Here is a 20,677-nt window from a genome sequence, read left to right on the forward strand (position 1 = left end):
ACATGGCAGGATTGTTGTTTAGATAGACGATCCCATCTGTGTCAAATAGCTGTCCATTCCAGAGTTCTCAGTTGACTGTGAAAACCACAGTGCAAAATTTGGAGTTGAAATGGATAGACCATGGCAGCTCTGGTCACTATTTCAGTGTAATTTCCTGACCTAGACAGGAAATGCTCATTTAGGTTACACCTCCGAAGAATGACGAAGGCTACTTATACATATTCACGAATTGGGTGTGGGAATTTCCTTGTGGAGTTGATTAAACATCAACACATAGGGCACTGACAGCTGTCAGTGGAGCTAGCTAGCTAACCTTATCTACACAGATCGAACAATAAGACAGATATTTCACTGGATGTATAAATATGAAGCATCCGCTTGGCGTTTCCACTCACTACCAAATATGGTGGTGAGAGGAAGCCCAGTGGCCGGCAGTGGTAGCAGATTTTGGCTGACATTCTGCTAATGTTCTCATTGACTAAACATTTGATCTCAATACAGTTTTCTGTTCCCAAAATTAAAATATGTTACGAACAGAGTGGACTACGTTTTTTAGACTTTACTCTTTGCCAAAGGTTCCAAAAGTTGCATTGTTTAGAAGAAGCGCAAGGGTGAATTGAGTTATTGCAAAAGTGCACTTCACAAAGTAGGCATTCCCTAACGGAAATATGCAAATATATGTTAGAACGTGCCAATAGGATACTGCTAGCTCCTGCTTGGCTCTGCCCCCTCCTTGCTTGTTCTGCCCACTATGACTCATTTGTTCCATTGGAATCGACAGGGTGTGGTCTATCTTGGGTTAGTTATGAACATTTTGATATCTTGCTAACTTTATCTAGCTAGCTAATGTGATGCTGTTGCTGTTTTTGTTTTAACTACACCATATTCAAATGATTAGCCAGCTGGCTCTATGGCTGGTTCTGGAACTGGATTTGTCATAAGCATTGATTTAGGGAGAATTTCGCCACAGATGGAAACCGCTGGCCTATCTTTGACTTCATCATCAATTGTCATCTGAAGTTTTGGCATCTTCCATAAATTGCGGCCGTGAATCCGCCATATAAATAGTTAGAAATAATAAAATGACCCTCTGCCCGGTAATTTGGATAACTATTGAAAGATGGTTTATATGCGTTTTTCAATTGTAATGGAAACAGTGCAACCGTTGGTAGGTAGGCTGCTGGCAGGCTGCGGTACAGCAAAGCCAAGTCAGCCCGTGCTAACGGTTCTCACAGGGGAAGTGAAATGATAGGCTACAATGATTTCGCTCATGATCATTCACGTCGCAAATGACATGTAACTAAAAATTCCTTTAATTTTCTTTCGGGGTGCCTTTTCATTATCTGGATAGACACTTGTGGTTTCTAGCTAACGTTACACCAAGCAAAGCAGTGGTGCGTGTAGTGAAGCAAAGCTTTAGTGGTCAAAAACCATTCATCTTGGGGCAACGGGGGGAGCAGGTTTGCAAAATGCTATCATATCACGCAATTATACCATTTATAAAATGGTCATTTATACACTCAGTGGCAAGTTTATTAGGTACACCACCCCGTTGAGGAGTGGAAAAACATGAACTGTTCCGATGAATCCCGGTTCCTGTGGCGTCATGCTAATGGCAGAGTCAGGATTTGGCGTAAACAGCAGAAGTCTATGGCCCCATCCTGCCTGATGTCAATTGTACAGGCTGATGGTGTGGGGAATGTATTCCTGTCACACGTTATGGTCCCTTGATATTGAGCAACGTTTGAACGCCACAGCATATCTGAAAGTCGTTGCTGACCAGTTGCATCCCTTCATGGCTAAAGGGGGGTCCGACCCGGTTCTAGATGGGTGTACTTAATAAACTGGCCACGTTTGTGTGTATACAGTATATATATAAAATACAGACTAGCAAAAAATAAGTGAAAATTGACAAATGTTCGGGTAAAATGTTTGAAGTGGAGGTGCAAAAACATACGTTTCTCTCCCTTTTTATTTTGCTCCATGGCTCAGGCAGTCAAGTGAACACAAGGCTGTTGGGCTCATCTCAGTCACGAAGAGGAATAACTTTGCAGCTGTTTCTGATTAATAAACCTGCTGGTGTGTGGTAACGTTTAAATTAAAACCCAGCCCTGAAACGAAACGTAGGCTGAAAAGAATGTGTATGTCATATCATAGGAAAATACACTGCATTCACCCGGATTTGCATGAAGTGAGCAGTTCGGATTTGTCACTTCATGCCCAAATAGATCATAATTTGACTAAAACGAGTCTCATTGACTTAAAAAGTTGTGCAACCTCATGGCTAAACTCTGGCCGTAGTCTTTTATTTTGCTTTGTTCTTTTCTTCATCTTATCTATGTTCATATCGGTATTGATCACAACTTCAAGACCTCCTTTGCATTTAATTGATGGGCTAAACTATCTTAATCTCATCAAGACCTATGGTGTGATTCAGTGGGGTTCTATTGACTTTTGTGGTAACAATTAATTGCTCTGCATAACATCACAATGTTTGACTTGCAAAGCTTTATGCACTCAGAGAACATGTAAGACCGGCGTCCCTCTCTCTGGCTTTGACTGATTACTGAGGCTAGGAGCATACAAGGCCCCAAGCCTTTGTGTGTTGTTTGCAGAAATATCTTCAAATTATGTCCCAATTTGTCTGTTGTTCCATAATACATAGGTTAATGCACTCCTTTGATCAATGTTTGGCCAGGAAAAGAAAGTCGATTCCTAATTTGTTAATGATTATCCAGCCTCAAGTGTTTTAGCATGCTCATCAATGGTATGTTGGCTCTAGAAGCACAGCAGGTGCAGAAATAGCAATACACATATCACCTTCAAATAATGTATCAGCTACATATCTCTATAGAATATTGAGTCACAAAGAGAGGTGTGATTTATGAATGCAAAATGCAGTATTGTGAAATGTTGTTGCTGTTATCTAGGTCAGTGCTTCACCAGCCCTCTGTGCTTGGCCTTCTGATGAACAATTTCATTTTTAGCGGGAACTGCTGTTTTCATTATTCATACTCGGCTTGAGTTGTGGTGCATGAAAGCATGACACTGTCATTTCCTCACACTACTATTCCCAACTATTCCCAAATTCCCATATTTGGAGTACTAACCCCACATTCGCTGCCATTCCAAATTATTGTCTAGTATGTTTTACAATAATTCCACTTCTTGCCTTGCATGTCAGTGTGTCTTGGCGTATGTGTTTTAGGATGATGGTCCATTTTAAAAAGGAATAGAACTCTAAGGGAGTTTGTCAGTTTCCGCAGGTGTTTTGTTAATTCATTTGAAGTTCTGTGGTTTTTCTTTGATCGTTGCTTTTTTCCCCACCTGAAATTGGGCAGATTACCCTGCTCTATGCATGCTGGACTCTCTATTCTCTATTTCTGACTCGCTCCCTAATCGATTTGAGCTGCTACATGATTATTTTACAGTGGAATTACACGTTATGTGAGTAGCATGAAATTGACTGCTGAAATGTAGTGGCAGGCGTGAGTGATATTTTCAAGGCAGGGGCTAGAGTAGAGTTCATAAAACGAAAATAATATTTGTGTTGCCCCACAGTAAGCGACCCAGTTTAATACCGTTAACATTCTTACTAAGCCCCATAATTGCTTTTCATTTAAGGCCTATTCCGTGGGAAAGTCAATGGGCATCCACAAATAAAGTTAGCCATTTCCGAATGAAACCACGTTCATAATTATCCTTAAGGTACAGTATATATGTTGGATTTCAGGCTTTATTTGAAACGTTTAAGTAGGACATTTTATGGATTTTGACCATTAAAAAGTAGGGTGCCAAGTCTCAAAGGCGCTTTAGTTTTGTTTGCGTGTTTCTACAGTCTTGTAAAGATGACTGGGGGTGACTGGGACAGGCAATGTAACATCCATGAGTTTTTATTTTATTTTATTTTTTTTAAGCATGCACCTTACATTGAATCATCTTGAAACGTTCTATGTACAGCTAGCTTTCATCAGTGTTTTATATGGTCTATAATTGGTTTCTCTCTTTTCATTGTCAGTATCCTTTTTCAGATATCCCTAACATCCATAATGGTTGTTGATGTGATGCATATTGCTGTATCATATTTAAGCTTCAGAAGCTTGTGCGTTCACCACATTGTGTGCTTGTTCTGAAATGTATTCTTCAGACTTTTACTGAAGCAATTGTTGATGTCTTGAAAATGATACGATTATTTTGGAAAATATATGCTGAAAATAATTTCTAGTCCTGGAGTGTATTTTTCAACTGAAAGCCCCCCAAAATATACTCACTTCATCCAGTGTCCAGAAAAGTGGATTGGCAGTATAGGCACATGTACAGGGGGTCCGAAATTAGTGACACCCTTTAATAAAGATGAGCAATACTGACTGTATAAAATAAATAATTCCAATACTGAGCTATTATTGTATACTCAAAAAATGTGGGAAATTATGTTATACTGATACAATTGCTCAGAAAGAGATTTTGTTTAACAAGTAATAACATTTTTCCCCCTCAAGGTAGAGGTCAAAATGATTGACACCCCTAAAGATTGTTATAAGTAAAGTAGGCAAGTTTAGTATTTGGTCCCATATTCCTAGAACGCAATGACAACATCAGAGGATCAAAGATCATACCCCCAAGACATCTAATCTCCCCTGTTATTGGTAATGGTGAGAGGTTAGCATGTCTTGGGGGGTATGTTCTTTGAACCTCTGTAACTTTCTCGCTCATCTGTAATCATGGTAGCATCCACATGAATGTAGAAGTGTTTAGAAATATTCTGTTATTTATAATAAAAGTGACTCCAAAGTGACACTGCATTATTTACCATTCATTTCTATTGGGCACAAAATAATCTGAAACAACCAAAACGAACTGGTAGAGTCACACGCTTGATGTAGTCATTGCGTGCTAGGAATATGGGACCAAACACTAAACGTTTGACTACTTTATAAGAATCTTTAGGGGTGACCCCTACATTTTTTAGAAAAACAAATATTACTTGTTAAACAAAATCTCTTACTCTGTATTAGTATAAAATATAATTTCTCAATTTTTTTTGCATAAAATATAGCTCAGTATTTGAATTATTAAATAGTAATTATTGCTAATCTTTATCAAGGGTGTCAACAATTTCGGATCCCACTGTATATTGTCTAATTTGCATAATGTGTTAAAATATTTCAGAAAAATGGTAATGCAAAGAAATAGGTTATACAGTGAGGAGAACAAGTATTTGATACACTGCCGATTTTGCAGGTTTTCCTACTACTTACAAAGCATGTAGAGGTCTGTAATTTTTATCATAGGTACACTTCAACTGTGAGAGACGGAATCTAAAACAAAAATCCAGAAAATCACATTGTATGATTTTTAAGTAATTAATTTGCATTTTATTGCATGACATAAGTAACGCAGAACTTAATATTTGGTACAGAAACCTATGTTTGCAATTACAGAGATCATATGTTTCCTGTAGGTCTTGACCAGGTTTGCACACACTGCAGCATGGATTTTGGCCCACTCCTCCATACAGACCTTCTCCAGATCCTTCAGGTTTCGGGGCTGTCGCTGGGCAATACGGACTTTCAGCTCCCTCCAAAGATTTTCTATTGTGTTCAGGTCTGGAGACTGGCTAGGCCACTCCAGGACCTTGAGATGCTTCTTACGGAGCCACTCCTTAGTTGCCCTGGCTGTGTGTTTCGGGTCGTTGTCATGCTGGAAGACCCAGCCACGACCGATCTTCAATGCTCTTACTGAGGGAAGGAGGTTGTTGGCCAAGATCTCGCGATACATGGCCCCATCCATCCTCCCCTCAATACGGTGCAGTCGTCCTGTCCCCTTTGCAGAAAAGCATCCCCAAAGAATGATGTTTCCACCTCCATGCTTCACGGTTGGGATGGTGTTCTTGGGGTTGTACTCATCCTTCTTCTTACATGCTTTGTAAGTAGGAAAACCTGCAAAATCGGCAGTGTATCAAATACTTGTTCTCCCCACTGTATGTGTCTGCATTCAACTGGTAAAGGTTCATTTGTATATGTGAGGGTGTGGTGTCTGGCCTTGTATAGTATTCCGGCTACCTGTAATTATGCAATCCTAGGTACTATACCGTCTGCTGACATTTTAAAAACATTTTGAATGACAACGAATGTGTTATGATACATTTTGACCAAGACATCTTTACGATTTAAAGTCTATTTCAGACTCTGTAACATCTATAACAGAGTAATATCGATAACGGTTGTTTTTGTTCTCTAAAGCAATAAAGGAAATATTTTCGAAATTATTGTTTTTGTGTTCAACCAAGGCTATCCATGGTTTCAGCTAAGACTTACAAACTCAGACTTTTGCTAATATGTTCAGTCTCCCCAAAAAGCTTATCCATTTCATGTAACATCCATAACACTTCTTATTTGCTTAATTTCTCCAATATTTAGAAGTCTGCTTTTTGGGGTATACACAGTGCCTTCAGAAAGAATTCACACCCCTTGACTTTTTCCACATTTTGTTGTGTTACAGCCTGAATTTAAAATTGATGAAGTTTAGATTTTTTTGTCACACAATACTACATGTCAAAATGGAATTAAGTGTTTTGACATTTTTACAAATGAATAAACAATGAAAAGCTGAAATATCTTGAGTCAATAAGTATTCAACCCCTTTGTCATGGCAAGCCTAAATAAGTTCAGGAGTAAAAACGTGCATAACAAGTCACAGGTTACATGGACACACTGTGTGCAATAATAGTGTTTAACATTATTTTTCAATGACTACCTCATCTCTGTACCCCACACATACAATTATCTGTAAGCTCCCTTAGTCGAGCAGTGAATTTCAAACACAGATTCAACCACAAAGACCAGGGAGGTTTTCCAATGCCTCGCAAAGAAGGGCACCTATTGGTAGATGGGTAAAATAAAATGTAATCGTCTGTCCTCAGTTGCTACACTCACTACCATGTTCCAAACTACCTCTGGAAGCAACGTCAGCACAATAACTGTTCATCTGGAGCTTCATGAAATGGGTTTCCATGGCCGAGCAGCCACACACAAGCCTAAGATCACCATTCACAATGCCAAGCGTCGGCTGGAGTGGTGTAAAGCTAGCCGCCATTGGATTCTGGAGCAGTGGAAATGCGTTCTCTGGAGTGACAAATCACGCTTCACCATCCGGCAATCCAACGGACAAATCTAGGTTTGGCGGATGCCAGGAGAACGCTACCTGCCCCAATGTATAGTGCCAACTGTAAAGTTTGGTGGACGAATAATGGTCTGGGGTTGTTTTTCATGGTTCGGGCTAGGCCCCTTAGTTCCAGTGAAGGTACATCTTAAAGCTACAGCATACAATGATAATAACATTCTAGACGATTCTGTTCTTCCAACTTTGTGGCAACAGTTTGGGGAAGGCCCTTTCCTGTTTCAGCATGACAATGCCCCAGTGCACAAAGCAAAGTCCATACAGACATGGTTTGTTGAGATCGTGTGGAAGAACTTAACTGGCCTGCACAGAGCACTGACCTCAACCCCATCGAACACCTTTGGGGTGAATTGGAATGCCGAACACGAGCAAGGCCTAATCGCCCAACAACAGTGCCCGACCTCACTAATGCTCTTGTGGCTGAATGGAAGCATGTCCCCGCAGCAATGTTCCTAGTGGAAAGCCTTCCCAGAAGAGTGGAGGCTTTTATAGCAGCAAAGGGGGGACCAACTCCATATTAATGCCCATGATTTTGAAATGAGATGTTGGATAGCAGGTGTCCACACTCTTTTGGTCATGTGTATATTAGTGTTATTTTTCATACATTTTTTTTAAATGTTAGATTTTTTCTTCCACCTTGACATTAGAGTATTTTTTTGTAGATCTTTGACAAAGATAATTAAATCCATTTTAATCCCACTTTGTAACACAGAATGTGGAAAAAGTCAAAGGGTGTGAATACTTTCTGAAGGAACAGTACACTTCCCCCAAGGGGTACTATAGACACACATCAAAAGTTTCATTTCTATTTTGTTAGACCATTCTGTGAGACATTAAAGTTTAGATTTTGCAAATGCTGAAATTGCCCTTAAAACAAACCCAGCTACACTACATAGAACAACAGCTTCTCATTGGCACCTTCTACTTTGAAACACCAAAAGTGCCCAGATATATCTTTTTGATTGTGTCTGCTCTTCAGCTGTTGTTGATCTAATTTGTTACCCTCTGTTGCCCAAACTGAATTGTTTTTACGTCTCCTCTCCACTCCTTTTGAAGTTCTAACTTTTATTGAATGCAGGTCTCACCCAATATCACCTGGCTAAACCTTAAAACTCCCTACTTGTCTCTTGTGTACACCCATTGATCTCTGGGTTTTACAGCTGTGGTCTTTTCCAAGTGGGTATTACAGTCTACAGGCTTGCTATTTATGTGTTCTGGCTCTTTCCGCGGAGCAGGGCCAAGAGTTCAGCCCACTCTCCCCACTCCATTAATTGACTGGTAATTTGGTAATTTGGTAAATGCATTTGAAGGTGGAATGAAAAAGAAGACCCCTCTCTGCCCTTACTGTAGAGTGACGATGGTTATCCACCTGACGTTGTCTTGGCTGGGTTCCAAATGACCCCTCACCTCTGCTGATGGGGGCTGTGCAGAGATAACGGCCCATCAGGGATCAGTACAGAGACATGATGGTAATGAGTCATACAGCTTACAATGGTTCTATACTGTGTACTGCTTCGGTGGTGGTATCAGATTAGATACAGTGGAGACATTTGGAATGCAACCAATGTTTCATCTCAGAATCTCTAAATCCAGCCAGGACCAAGGGCCTTGCTTTTCACTCAGACACTCACTGATCCACACAAACGCCCTCCAGGTGACTTGCACGGAGATCGAAGGCAAAGATTTTTTTAATTACTAGACTGCTACGAAATAGAAAACTCGGGTTTAGCCCGAGGGTGTCTTCTATCGATTAGACTGTGTGATATTTTAATGAGCCCAGCATGTTTGTAAATTAGTTGTTTAAGGTGATGTCTTTGGTGGGTGAAGTTAATAGCTTTTTTCTGCTCAGATTTCTTACGCTGTAGTCTCTTTCTCCTTACAGACAGACGGATAGAGGGCGTTCCATACAGACTGCGATGTCCAAGATCTCCAAGGCTGCTAAGGCCGTGAAGAAGGTGGACATTGGGGGTGTGATCCGGGCCATCGTGAGGTCAGGACAGGCGGCTCCCGGACCCCCTCTGGGTCCTGTCCTGGGACAGGTAAACTTACTGCTCAGACTCCACTTCCTGTCTCTCCTATTCTATTTCCCTTCAAACAAGAAGAGAAACTCTGTGTCAAATTCTTTACTTGTCTTGGAGTGTCAGGTTCTTGTGCATCAGTTGGCGGTTGCTCTTGAAATATACTTGAAGTTCCTGCCAAAAAGAAAGTGTTGGTGCCTTTTGAGGGCTGAGCTATGATGAATGATTTAGACTTCCTTCTGTTAAGTTTCTCCCTTTCCCACACTGTGTGGGTTGGAGAGCTCAAGAAAATATGCCTTCATGTGGTAGAGAGAGCAGTAATGAGGTGAGATGAGTTGCATCCAGGCAAAACAGACCCGTATGTTTGGCTAAAGGTACCCTCTCAATGGTTTCATATGCCATATGTCAGTGTTGCAGCACGCCATGCCAGTGAGTTTTTCTTTGCCTCTGTCTCTCTCTTTGTTCCCTTGCACCATCAAGCGCTGAGTGTGTGTGTGTGTGAAGTAAACTGTAAATAAGTGCCAGTCGGCAGCCACTAGGCTTTAGGCATCGGCCTTGGCCCTTTAATCTTCCCTCTCTCCTCTTCCCTTGTTTTTTTCCCTTTATCTCCTATGACTAACCACCCCTGACAGGGGGAGCGCAAAGAGGTAGGCTGTCGGCCGCGGAGCAAATTTAAACAAACGGAGAGAAATAAAATGGGAAGCAGGAGACCAAAGGGAAGAACTGACAGCTTTGGTGGGGGAGAATAATTACAGTCCATAGTGAAATTAGCACACTGCAATGAAGGAGAAGAATGGAGTGAGGGAGAGAAGGAGGAAAGAAGAGCGGGACCACTAATGCTGAGGATTATACACAGGGCTTAACAGGTGTAACAAATTCAAGGAAGTAGTCATTTGCTGCAGCTGTTGCCGATGTAGTTACTGCTTTTATATCAGAAATATGAGAGACGTTGCCCAACTGGGAGTGCATCCAGAATGCGTAGTTTAGAAATGGAGAGGGAGTGAGAGATGAAAGAGCGAGAGAGAAGCGGACTCCCGCTCTACTGAACTGAACACATCCCTGACGTTTCCCCCTCTCTCTCAGAACTACAGAGAAACTCCCTGGAGGTATAGCTTTACTGTTAACTGTGTGTGTGTGTGTTTAGCCAGACAGCTGAAGGATCCTGTAAATATGCCCTGTAAATCAGGCATAAAGCTGTGTATAAGCTGTTAGCATTTAGACAAATGGGTCCCAATTTCAGTGAATAGGAGCATTAATGGTTAGAGGGGAGGCAGAGGGGTTGCGGAGTGCATTAGGAACCACTGATGGAGATTGAATAGACCCTTCCTCTCTCTTTCACACTAGTGGTCCCGTGTAGCTCAGTTGGTAGAGCATGGCGTTTGCAACGCCAGGGTTGTGGGTTCGATTCCCACGGGGCGCCAGTATGAAACATTTATGCACTCACTAACTGTAAGTCGCTCTGGATAAGAGCGTCTACTAAATGACAAAAATGTAAAATGTAGTGCTGAGCGATTAGTGCTTTTGGAGGTCGGTTTGGTTTCGGTTCTATATTTTTTTTATAACATGAAATGCATTACGAAATAATTACGTTACAATGATTTTAGAACTTTTTAATGGAAATTCCAAAGCCCCAAATAGTGAACATTCAATTGTAAAACATTGAAAATATTCCATTGTCTCTGATCAGGTCCACATTGGGTAGACATCAATAGAAAAATAGAAAATTACTATGAAATAAAATATTTATGTTGTTTATATTGCTTTGTTTTATTTGACTGCTTTATTATTTTTAATTCCTTACAGTCATCAGGCAGGAGCAGTCAGCCAGGCCATCTAACATGATGTGCTCCCCATACTGTAGTGTCTTTAGTCATCCTATTTAGCTAGCCTGCCTAAGTATGCTGCAGAGCTGTCTGACAATCATTTTACTAGTTCTTCAAAGTAGATCAAGGATACTTTCACAAACTGTCTATCCCTCTCTCTCGTCGTTGTGTTGTGTATATTTCGATCTCATCTATATCTAACCTAATTTAGCAGGCGTAGAAGTGTATCAGTCCAGAGATCTGTATATAATGATGAGATGCTCATGTCTCCTCCCTAACAATGGGAGTCGTTGTCCCAAAGGCGGGAAGGCAGGTGACAAGCATAGGTCCAAAATAAGCCCATAGAAACGCATTGGGCTTATTTTGGACAGATTTTGGCGAGTGAAACCTCTTGCTTCGCCTCTTCCTCTCTGATCTGGAAAAAACTGGCGCAGTGGATTATGGTCATTGTAGTTAATTACCACGTTTCTGCGCTGAACTAGGTTGAATATTTGTTTATTGAAAACTACAACTCCCTTCAGACTAGCGTCCCACATAGTTCTTGACACGATTGCTTTCGTGAATAATTTCATTGTTTTCGTGAATGATTTGATTTCTCTCTAGGGTTCACAAAAAAAAACGAACTAAATGGAATTCAAGTAATTGAACCAACGTCAGTCAATTAGTTGTTTAATAACTGGGGGAAAAAACGAATGACGGTTAATCGCTCAGCACTATCACACACAAACCTTAGCACGTCTGCAGGCTCCCCTGTTGAAATCGGAGCCAGACCAGCAGCCAGACAGCTGAAGGATCACTGCATGCTTATCAGGCTGGTGCTGCAGGTCTAATTGTGATAAATGATAGCTTTTCCACTGTCTGTCACTCTCTCTTCGCATAGCACAGCACAGTGCGCTGCACTGCCTGCCTCAGATGTGTGGAGCGCTTCGCCCCAGCAGCTCCCTATCCATAACAGTAGCTCCCTATCCATAACATCGGCCTGCATCTTCAACAAAGAAATGCTGATGTTTTCACTGAATATGTAAAGAGGAAACCCATTTGCTTTGATGCAGTGGATGTTTTGAAAGTTAGTGACAGCTAGTATGTCCCTGAGGCCCTCTAACTGTGAATGATCAGCCTCTGATCCTGTCTTCTCCAATGTTGTGACAGGCTGCCAATACCCTCCCACACATGGCCAATAAAGTGTCCGAGCCTGTGAGTATGAAACCCTTTATTACAGTTTGGAAGCTGTCCTGGAGGTGTAGCTGACAACAGGTGTGGAAGAGCTTTCACAGTATACACACTGACTAACACCACGGCATTATGTCTAAGTCCCATATGACACAAATCATGTCTGTGTGGAACCAGTACTGAGGATTGTAGCTCCTTGAAAAGCAAGGCACTTCTTCGCTGTACATCTTTCACCCCCCATCACTCCGCCCCAGCCCTGAGCCCTCAGCCCTCTCTCTCCCCCGGATAACCAAATACTACAGGCTGACAGGACCCAGGGGTGGATAAATCATCCCTTTAACCAAAGTGAGCTAATTGGATGAGTTACTGATGTGGTTGCCTGGGCTGGTCCACAGAGCGAGGGGTGTACGTGTGTAGTTTTTAGTTTGTCCGTCTGTGTGAGGCCAACAGTCTTCGCTCTTCAGTGCTAAATGCTTCCCTGACTGGGGAGATCAGATAGCTTGACAGCTGAAGCCGAGCTGTCTCTGTCTGTACAGTTTCTAGAGTTCATGGGAGATGAAGGAGGGGCCCAGAGAGGTCTCTGTAGGATCCAGACTGACATGGGACACGGAGTGGCTCTGGGAGCGGGACATTGTGTGGAAGCGAGTGGGAGGCCTGGGGGTGGTTTTGCCTTGGGCTTGGACTTCTGTCTGCTCAGAGCTCTGGGTTGCCAGGGTGGAGTCCATGCCTGTCTCTACGCCCACCCCAGCCCCCATCCCTGTCCCCCTGCTCCCACCCTGCTTGTGCCTCTCCCAGGCAGAGCTCAGCTTCACAGCCAGGGCCAGCAGGTTCTTCCCCAGGAACACTGTAGAGACCCGGGGGTCCCTGTACCACAGCATGCCTGTGCCCCTGAGGGCCAGTGTGAACACGTTGATGGTGACCAGGCTGAGCCAGGGATACAGGGCCTCCTTACGGGGCCCCCTCTGTCCCGGTAGGGCGGCGGCCCCCAGCTCAGTGAGGGCCACGCAGGGCAGCAGCAGCAGCAGGGCGTAGCAGTAGAAGAACACCAGGCCTTCGGCCCACAGGGGCACCCTCAGGTCAGTGGCCCCTGCGTGGGCTTCCCACAGCCCGGCCTGCAGGTCCAGAACATCCAGCAGGTCCACCACCACCCAGAGCAGCCTCCCCCGCACTTCCTGCTTCCTCCGCAGGGGCGTCATGTTGTCAGCCCCAGTCAGGATGAGGAACAGGGAGGGCAGGCAGACGGACAGCAGCAAGGTGAGGGTCTTCCTGGCCAGGGGGTCAGGTGGCCGACGTTCCGTCCGGTAGTTCTGGCAGACGAAGAAGAGTTTGAGCTGGAGCAGGGACAGGAAGAGGAACCAGAGGGCGTTGGCGAAGCCTCGGCGAGGGGAGCGCGCCTCCGACACCACGCCTGCCGACACAAAACGCAGAGCCAGCAGGAAGCCCAGGTCACCTAGCAATACGGCGGCGCACGGCCACACGCTGGGCCCGGCCTTGCCACGGGCTCCCAGCATGCTCTGCTCCAGCAGGTAAAGGTCAACCACTGCCATGGTGCTCACCGTGACCAGGGTTGATACGCACACCTGGGGCGTAGGCACCATGCCTGGGAGAGAAACACAGAAACATGACAAAATTGAGAGAAGGGAAATAATGCAGAATAGAAGAACTGTTTTGTTCCCGTCTAGACTCTGACCTCATTCATTCACCAATGTGAATTTCACTTGTATGATAGACGAAAACGTTCTTAAAGACTTGTCTACTTAACAGTGATTCTAGTCATTCTTTCTTGCTTGTTGCTATGGATAAAGATCATTTTCGTGCCAGTTCAGCAGTGAGCTTTGGGTCGGAGACCGTTCTTCTCTGGTCATGCATCCTGAGGAGCAGTGTTAGTTCTCACTCCTCTGCGGCTTTTTTATTTAATGGGCCTCTTCAGCTATGAAAGTTTTAACCCCTCCCGGCACCTTGGCTAAAACTCTGAGAATTACCTAGGTTTCCTGCCATGGTGTTTTGCTTGGGTGCTCTTACCTTATTCATTATTAATTAATTGTATTAAAGTGCAGAAAATATTTTTTTCTCCTTCCTGTTTACTCAGCCTGTTTGATTCTCATTGTTGCTGCCTGCCGCAGTCTTAAATCGGCAGAAAATTGCCTTCTCATTAGGGCCGAATGTTAATAACATCTCTTATTAATATTTGTTCTGAGGTGTTTTTGACGGTAATTGCTTGTTGTCATGAACACACGTGTGTTCGTTCATTAAATCGTGTGTGTGTGTGTGCGTGCAAGCCATTCTAATTGGCTAATCTGCCCATTTATGGAATACCAATGTGTTAATTTTTTTTATCCATATTTCAGCAGTGAACAGTATAAATCCCCAGTATTGATTGGGAGTGAGAAATGATCAGACCTTACGGTGAAATAAAACACGACACTCCTTATCATATTGAGGCTTTGGCGTATGTCTCTGAGCATACGGAGCCAGGAGAGCTGAAGAGGGGTGTCGGCCATCTGACTAGCACCGCCGAGGGTGTCAACCACTCCATGGGATCGATGGCATTTTAATATGAAATCATTACCACCTCAGATATGCCATAATGGCAACACTTGAGTGCGTGATCGAGCGAAACGATTGCGGGCTCTGCGGCCATCGAGGAGCTAATAACGTGTGTTTACGTCTGCTTCTGACTGACGACCGGCATCAATCTTTTCAATGCAGCACTCATCTGAGCCCTGTCATCCACTGAGCGAGAGAGACTGTCAAAAGGTCTGCAGGAGAGACTTGTGGGAGAGGGGATTGAAAGTAAGAGATGGATGCTCTTGGCTGTCTACATGCCTAATAAAGTATTACTGCATGATGGTAATAGTTCATAAATTAACTCCGCTTGGAGAGAATTGGAGGGGAGATGAGATGAAAGCCAAAAGTGATGAAGAGGAAGCTGCAGACAGAAGATGTTGATGCAGGGAGCTAAAAAAGACATGGCATCTTACACCAACTCTGTATGAATAGATTCAAATGTATTCATCACCAGGGATCAGAAGAAATTAAACACAATATCTGGAGTGGAAATGGATGGGTGAGGAAACGATCTAGACTGACTAATCCTCCTAGGGGCATGGTGAGGAAACGACCTAGACTGACTAATCCTCCTAGGGGCATGGTGAGGAAACAACCTAGACTGACTAATCCTCCTAGGGGCATGGTGAAGAAACGACCTAGACTGACTAATCCTCCTAGGGGCATGGTGAGGAAACGACCTAGACTGACTAATCCTCCTAGGGGCATGGTGAGGAAACGACCTAGACTGACTCCTAGGGGCTTGGTGAAGAAAGAGGGGCACGAATGTCAGCTTCACTAATATCTGATTATCAGACTGAGGGCTTTTTTTGTTTCACTGCAACCTGATTATCAGTGCTGGAATGGATTCTAGTGTACCAATCCGCTGACTGAGAATATTGGAATTGAAAATGGTGCTTTATCTGAACAAACCCCCCAAACTGCAGTCCGTGGAGGGAGAAAGGTAGTCTGCCACCCCAGACAGTGTGTTTTTGCCTTTCTCATTCCCAACATGCCTGTTGGCACTTCTATATGCGTCTTAAATTGTACCCTGGAACCCTGGCATTCCTCTGTCAGCCTGTGTTTGTGTTTTGACACACATTGATTTTGTTCTGAGTGAGCGGCCCGGATGACTGCCGTGGGTCGACTCTGCTCATCAATAATGACCAAATTCATCGTCCCTATCATTAGAAAGCGGGACTGTAACTGACAGGCTGATTCAGGCTATTCCGCTGCAAGTGTAAGGAATGGGCCTGTAAAGGTGGACAGGTAAACATTTTGTTTGTGATTTTTCAGCCCAAGGTGTACAAGGACAAAAAGAAAGACTTATTTCTTGTTTGTTATGCGTGTCGTGTGTATTGTGTGGTGAAGAAAGGAGTGTTTTCACCAATCACCCAGGTAATCGGTTATGGTTTTCAAATTAGCTCCCCTACACTCATGGACACACACACACCTCGCCTCTTTTTTTGTCACATCTGTTTTCCTCTCTAATATTGGTGGTCTGCCAGGTGCGCTGCGAGGCAGGTAAAAGGAAGATGAATTGCTCTAGACCTATAATTCATCTAAAAACATTCTCCCTAGGATATTTGTCTTACTACAAACTAAATTGAATGTAATCTTACCCAGCAGGAGGGGTGATATCACAGTCTAGCCTAAGTTGTACAAGGAAGGGGTATGTGGGGTATGTGAAAGCCTGAGTGGGTTGCTTGTTAGAGAGAAAAAGGGATTTGTCTTCAATTTAAACTAAATTAATTTATGGAGGTAAAACCTGGAAAAAATGGTCCAACTAATGGAATAGTATTGGCAAATCCTGTCTCATCCAGGTGACTGAGTTGCCATCCAGCAATAACTTCTGTTGTCTCATGAGGCATTTGTACGCCTATGGGAACAGCTATTATAGGCTATTACATGTGTAGGGGTTGAATAGGTATTGGAGCATGTCCCCCAAATTAATTGTTTTTTCCCCATAATAATTTCAACAGAAATCTGTTTAAATCCCCTCTCTATGGGGGATTTTGTCTACCGTTATGTTGGAGCCACACGCTTAACATCTAGTCACTCTCATTTATGGTCCATTTTAATGCACCACCTGTTACATAATTACCCGTTTATTAATAGGTGCATACATAATTCAACTCTTTCAAAGTGGGGGATAGCTAGTTACCCAAAGCATGCGTTCTTTCTTTGCAGCTCCTCCTGGCTTGATTGAGATCCACGTCGCCTATTAGTCGAACTCGAACGGTCCCTGGATAAACATTAAAGGCCAAAAATGCTAATCTGTGATTCCTAAATTAGGACTTTCATCGGTTGCTTTGTGTTAGTCCTATAATGCTGTGTGTCTGTCGGAATATTTGAATAAAATCCCACTCCACTATGACGATTTTATCATACTGATAAAATATGGGAAAAGTAATTGCCCTCCGTCCATCTTCGAGTTTGTCAGATTTAAAACGTCTCGCCGCTTTTGCTTTTTGTGTCATCAGATAAGCGTATCATTTTGCACAATTATTCCACGGTCATCGTGGGCGCAGAATTCTCCATCTCTTGCTATGTCCGTATTGAATTTGACACCTTGGATATCGGGTCTGGCAGCCGAAGATCCAGTTATTCGGGAAGGAGCTGTGCTGGCTTGTTCGCCGGGCTCGGTCTTCTGTGAGCTGTTGAAGTCGCGCAGAAGTAGACTGCTGCTTCACGCGGAATGATGATCAGGAAAAGACGGCCAAAAAATTCAGATAAGGAGAATCGACAGTAAAGCAAACCTCGAGGACACGAGAGCGAAACATGAGGAAACTCGCCGCTAGAGTTTATGATTGCGGTGTTAATTTGTAGGCAGGTTACATGCTCTCCTCCCCGCCTCTCGTCCTCTTACTGGGCAAGTTCGTTTTGCATCGCCCGGTGCCCCGGGAGAGGAGTTTGATATTCTTAGACCATTCCATTGGTACTTAAGTGACATCTCAACACACCCGGGGCACCAGGCCATGCAAAACGAACTCGCCCACTCTGCCACCTCCTTTCCCCCCTATTTTTTTAAACCATCCGCTGTATAACTTTAAGAGGCGGACTGGAATGCATATATATATTTAGGAGCCCACAGTTATGTCCATCGGTTACGGTAATCATAATGATGCCACTTTGATGAAATCATAACTAGCGTAATGGCTTGGTATTACATTGAAGTAGGTTACAGCCTTGATTGCCTTGCCAGTGCCGCCCTCACTGAAATATATACGGAATGCACTCAGCTATATGGAGCCAAGTAGAGCAAGAGATGCCTGTAGCTTGTGGACACTTCTCAAAACGCAGATGTTACTACTTTTAATTAGACCCCTTCTGTTTCTTAATGTTTTTAGTTACACAACAAAACCATCCTGTTTTTTGTTGTACTGTAGATTTAAAACAGTCCCAGTCAGCTGCCTTATCACCTAAAGGATTTAGGAATGAATGGATTTTTGGTGTTTGAGATTGTTTTGATGGTCAAGGAGCATGCATTGCTTCACCTTGTCATTGGTGTTCTGTTCCGTTAAGTGCATGCATGTGCATATCAATCTCCACCTTCTCAGCATCACATCTAAATTCAAAGGCTCTCTCATTTAACCATTTACCTTTTATTCTCTCTCCTCTCTGTGTGTGAGAAAGGGGAAGGATAGTCATCATTCTTGTCACAATCAGCTACTCGCTCCACTGGCTTCCACAGAGGCTTTCCATTCCCTGGGTTCAATTTGTTTGTTTTTCTCTCAGCTCTCCTTCTCTTTCTCTCCCTCTCTTCTCATGCCTTCCAGTTCCATTCTCTCAGTCTCTCTCCCCCCCTTTCCTTTGGTTCCCTGTGGGTGTGGTTGAAGGTCACTCTGCACTGGCTCTCTTTCAGCATGAAAAGGGGGAGCAGGTAGAGAGGGAGACGGAGGGAGGGAGGAGGAGAGAGGGGGAAGGCAGACTGTCCACAGCACTGCACAGTCATCGCTTTCCCTCCTAAACATGAGTGGGGAGGAAGTTTGGAAGGACATGTGGGGTAAGCAACCATCCAAGAATGCTAAGGACTGATTGGTCCCAAGCTGATGTCCACCAGTGGCAAAGGCCAACCACCACAGAGCCAGAATAGAATAGCAATCTCCTCTCCACCATCTGCTCTCGCCAGTCTCCTTTCCGTCACATGTATCAGAGCTCTGCCCTCTGCTGATATTCATGTACTGCTTTACCTACCACACTCTGAATTATTTAGTTTAATGTGGCAATTGGAGTGCTTTCTAAATTGCGCAAATGGCATGACATGTCAGGCTATCACCCCCACAGAACCCTTCACAACCAAAATACCACACTACTGCTCTGTTGCTACTACTACTACTACAATACTACTAGTAGTAACCTACTACTACTGCTACTACACTCCAATGCAACACTACCAAATCAATACCCCTGTGATCCAGTTCCTGGCTCTCTCACTCCCACTAGCTCCTCCAGAGTTCCTGAGACGTCTTGTTGATGCCTCCAGTAGGCCATTCAGCCTGCTGCTGCCGCCTCTACACATGATTAATCATGAAGCACAACACTGTCGAGAGTGTGAGGGGAACTTAATGGAGTCGAAAATATCATGTTTTCTTTGCTATGGTGTAATCACTTGTTTTCCTGCCCTGCTTGCTATTCTGATTGGGCAGGTTCTCTGTAGTGTAGACTCTTCTAGAGCAGACCGAGCCAGTATACACACTTGGAGCAGAGCTGTGCTGCTAGATGATGCTCACCTGTTTCGCTTGTTATGGAGATGTGCTCTTTGGGAGTTTGGCCGGCACTGTCCGTTGTGTCATCATCCTGGTCATTTGGGAAATGTGCTTGAAGTAGACTTATTTCAGTACAATATGTCATGGTTGACTGTGGGCTTAGAGGACCTGAGCTAACCTGCTATTCTCTGTGGCAGCCTGCCGTGTCCCTACCCCCTGTGCTCGGACAAAGGCGTGCCGTGCAGGGGTAAGTCGGGTCAACCCAATCAGCCGAATGACGTCCTGATAGGGATGAGTGATAAAACGGCAACATGGCAGCAGATTAAATGAACAAGATAATGAATGAGAGTGTTTCACACCGGAGAGTTTAATTAACCCCCAGCCGCGTCCTACCCTCCTCACGGCTCACACCCCTCTATATCTCCTACCCTCTCCCTATCCCACCCAACCACCTCACTGCCTGTCAGGGCAATTTATCCCCTGTCCTTCCTGTGTGCCAGGGGCAATTAATCCTGCCCCAAGGCCCCCTCCTGTGTCTGTGTCCTCTACCTGCATGTCTGCCATGCTTGCTTACACACATTCTATTTTTCTTTCTCTCTCACACACACATGCTTCTAAGACACCTGTGAACTGGAGGCCCCTTACACTTCAATGTTGTGATGCAAAATGCATAGCACATAGAATTAAACAGGTATTGTTGGATATTATTCATCCTAATCAGACAGGTTTTTTTTCATGGAAGATACATTAGAGATAATATAAGACAAGTACTGGAAACAATAGAACACTATGAAAAATCTGGGAAACCAGGCCTGGTATTCATAGCTGATTTTGAAATGGCCTTCGATAAAGTATGACTAGAATTGATATATAAATGCCTGGACTATTTTAATTTATACAATGTGTTAAAGGTATGTGTAGTAAATAATGAATACTTCGCATTTTTACATTTGAGTCATTTAGCAGATGCTCTTATCCAGAGCGACTTACAGTTAGTGAGTGCATACATTTTTCATACTTCTCAGAAGGTATCACACTGAAGAGGACTGAAACAAGGTTGTCCACTATTGGCATATCTATTTGTTATGGCCATCGTTATTTTAGCTATTAAAATGAGCTCCAACAATAATATAAAGGTGTCATTGTACGCTGACGACTCATGTTTTCTTTTAAATCCGCAATTTGTATCCCTGCACAACCTCATAAAGGATCTAGATAATTTCTCTAACCT

General features: G+C 43.6%; 2 protein-coding genes across 2 annotated transcripts in view; one reads left to right on the forward strand and one right to left on the reverse strand.

Annotated features, from left to right (window-relative positions):
• The window catches only part of LOC311104804 (large ribosomal subunit protein uL11m-like), a 59,944-nt gene that overhangs the window by 6,576 nt on the left and 32,691 nt on the right, over window positions 1–20,677 (forward strand). Inside the window, exon 2 of the mRNA XM_084146728.1 lies at window positions 9,062–9,218. Coding sequence (XP_084002854.1) covers window positions 9,096–9,218 — 123 coding nt within the window. The 5' untranslated portion in view covers window positions 9,062–9,095. The remainder of the gene's footprint in view (window positions 1–9,061; window positions 9,219–20,677) is intronic.
• Window positions 12,730–13,788, reverse strand: tmem265 (transmembrane protein 265; the record flags this gene model as incomplete). The annotated part of the gene is made up of 1 exon (XM_084146727.1): window positions 12,730–13,788. One exon carries the CDS (start codon window positions 13,786–13,788, stop codon window positions 12,730–12,732), a length of 1,059 nt encoding a protein of 352 aa, XP_084002853.1.

The sequence above is a fragment of the Coregonus lavaretus genome (assembly GCF_964263955.1).
Source record: "Coregonus lavaretus genome assembly, chromosome: 29".
Classification (NCBI taxonomy): Eukaryota; Metazoa; Chordata; class Actinopteri; order Salmoniformes; family Salmonidae; genus Coregonus; species Coregonus lavaretus.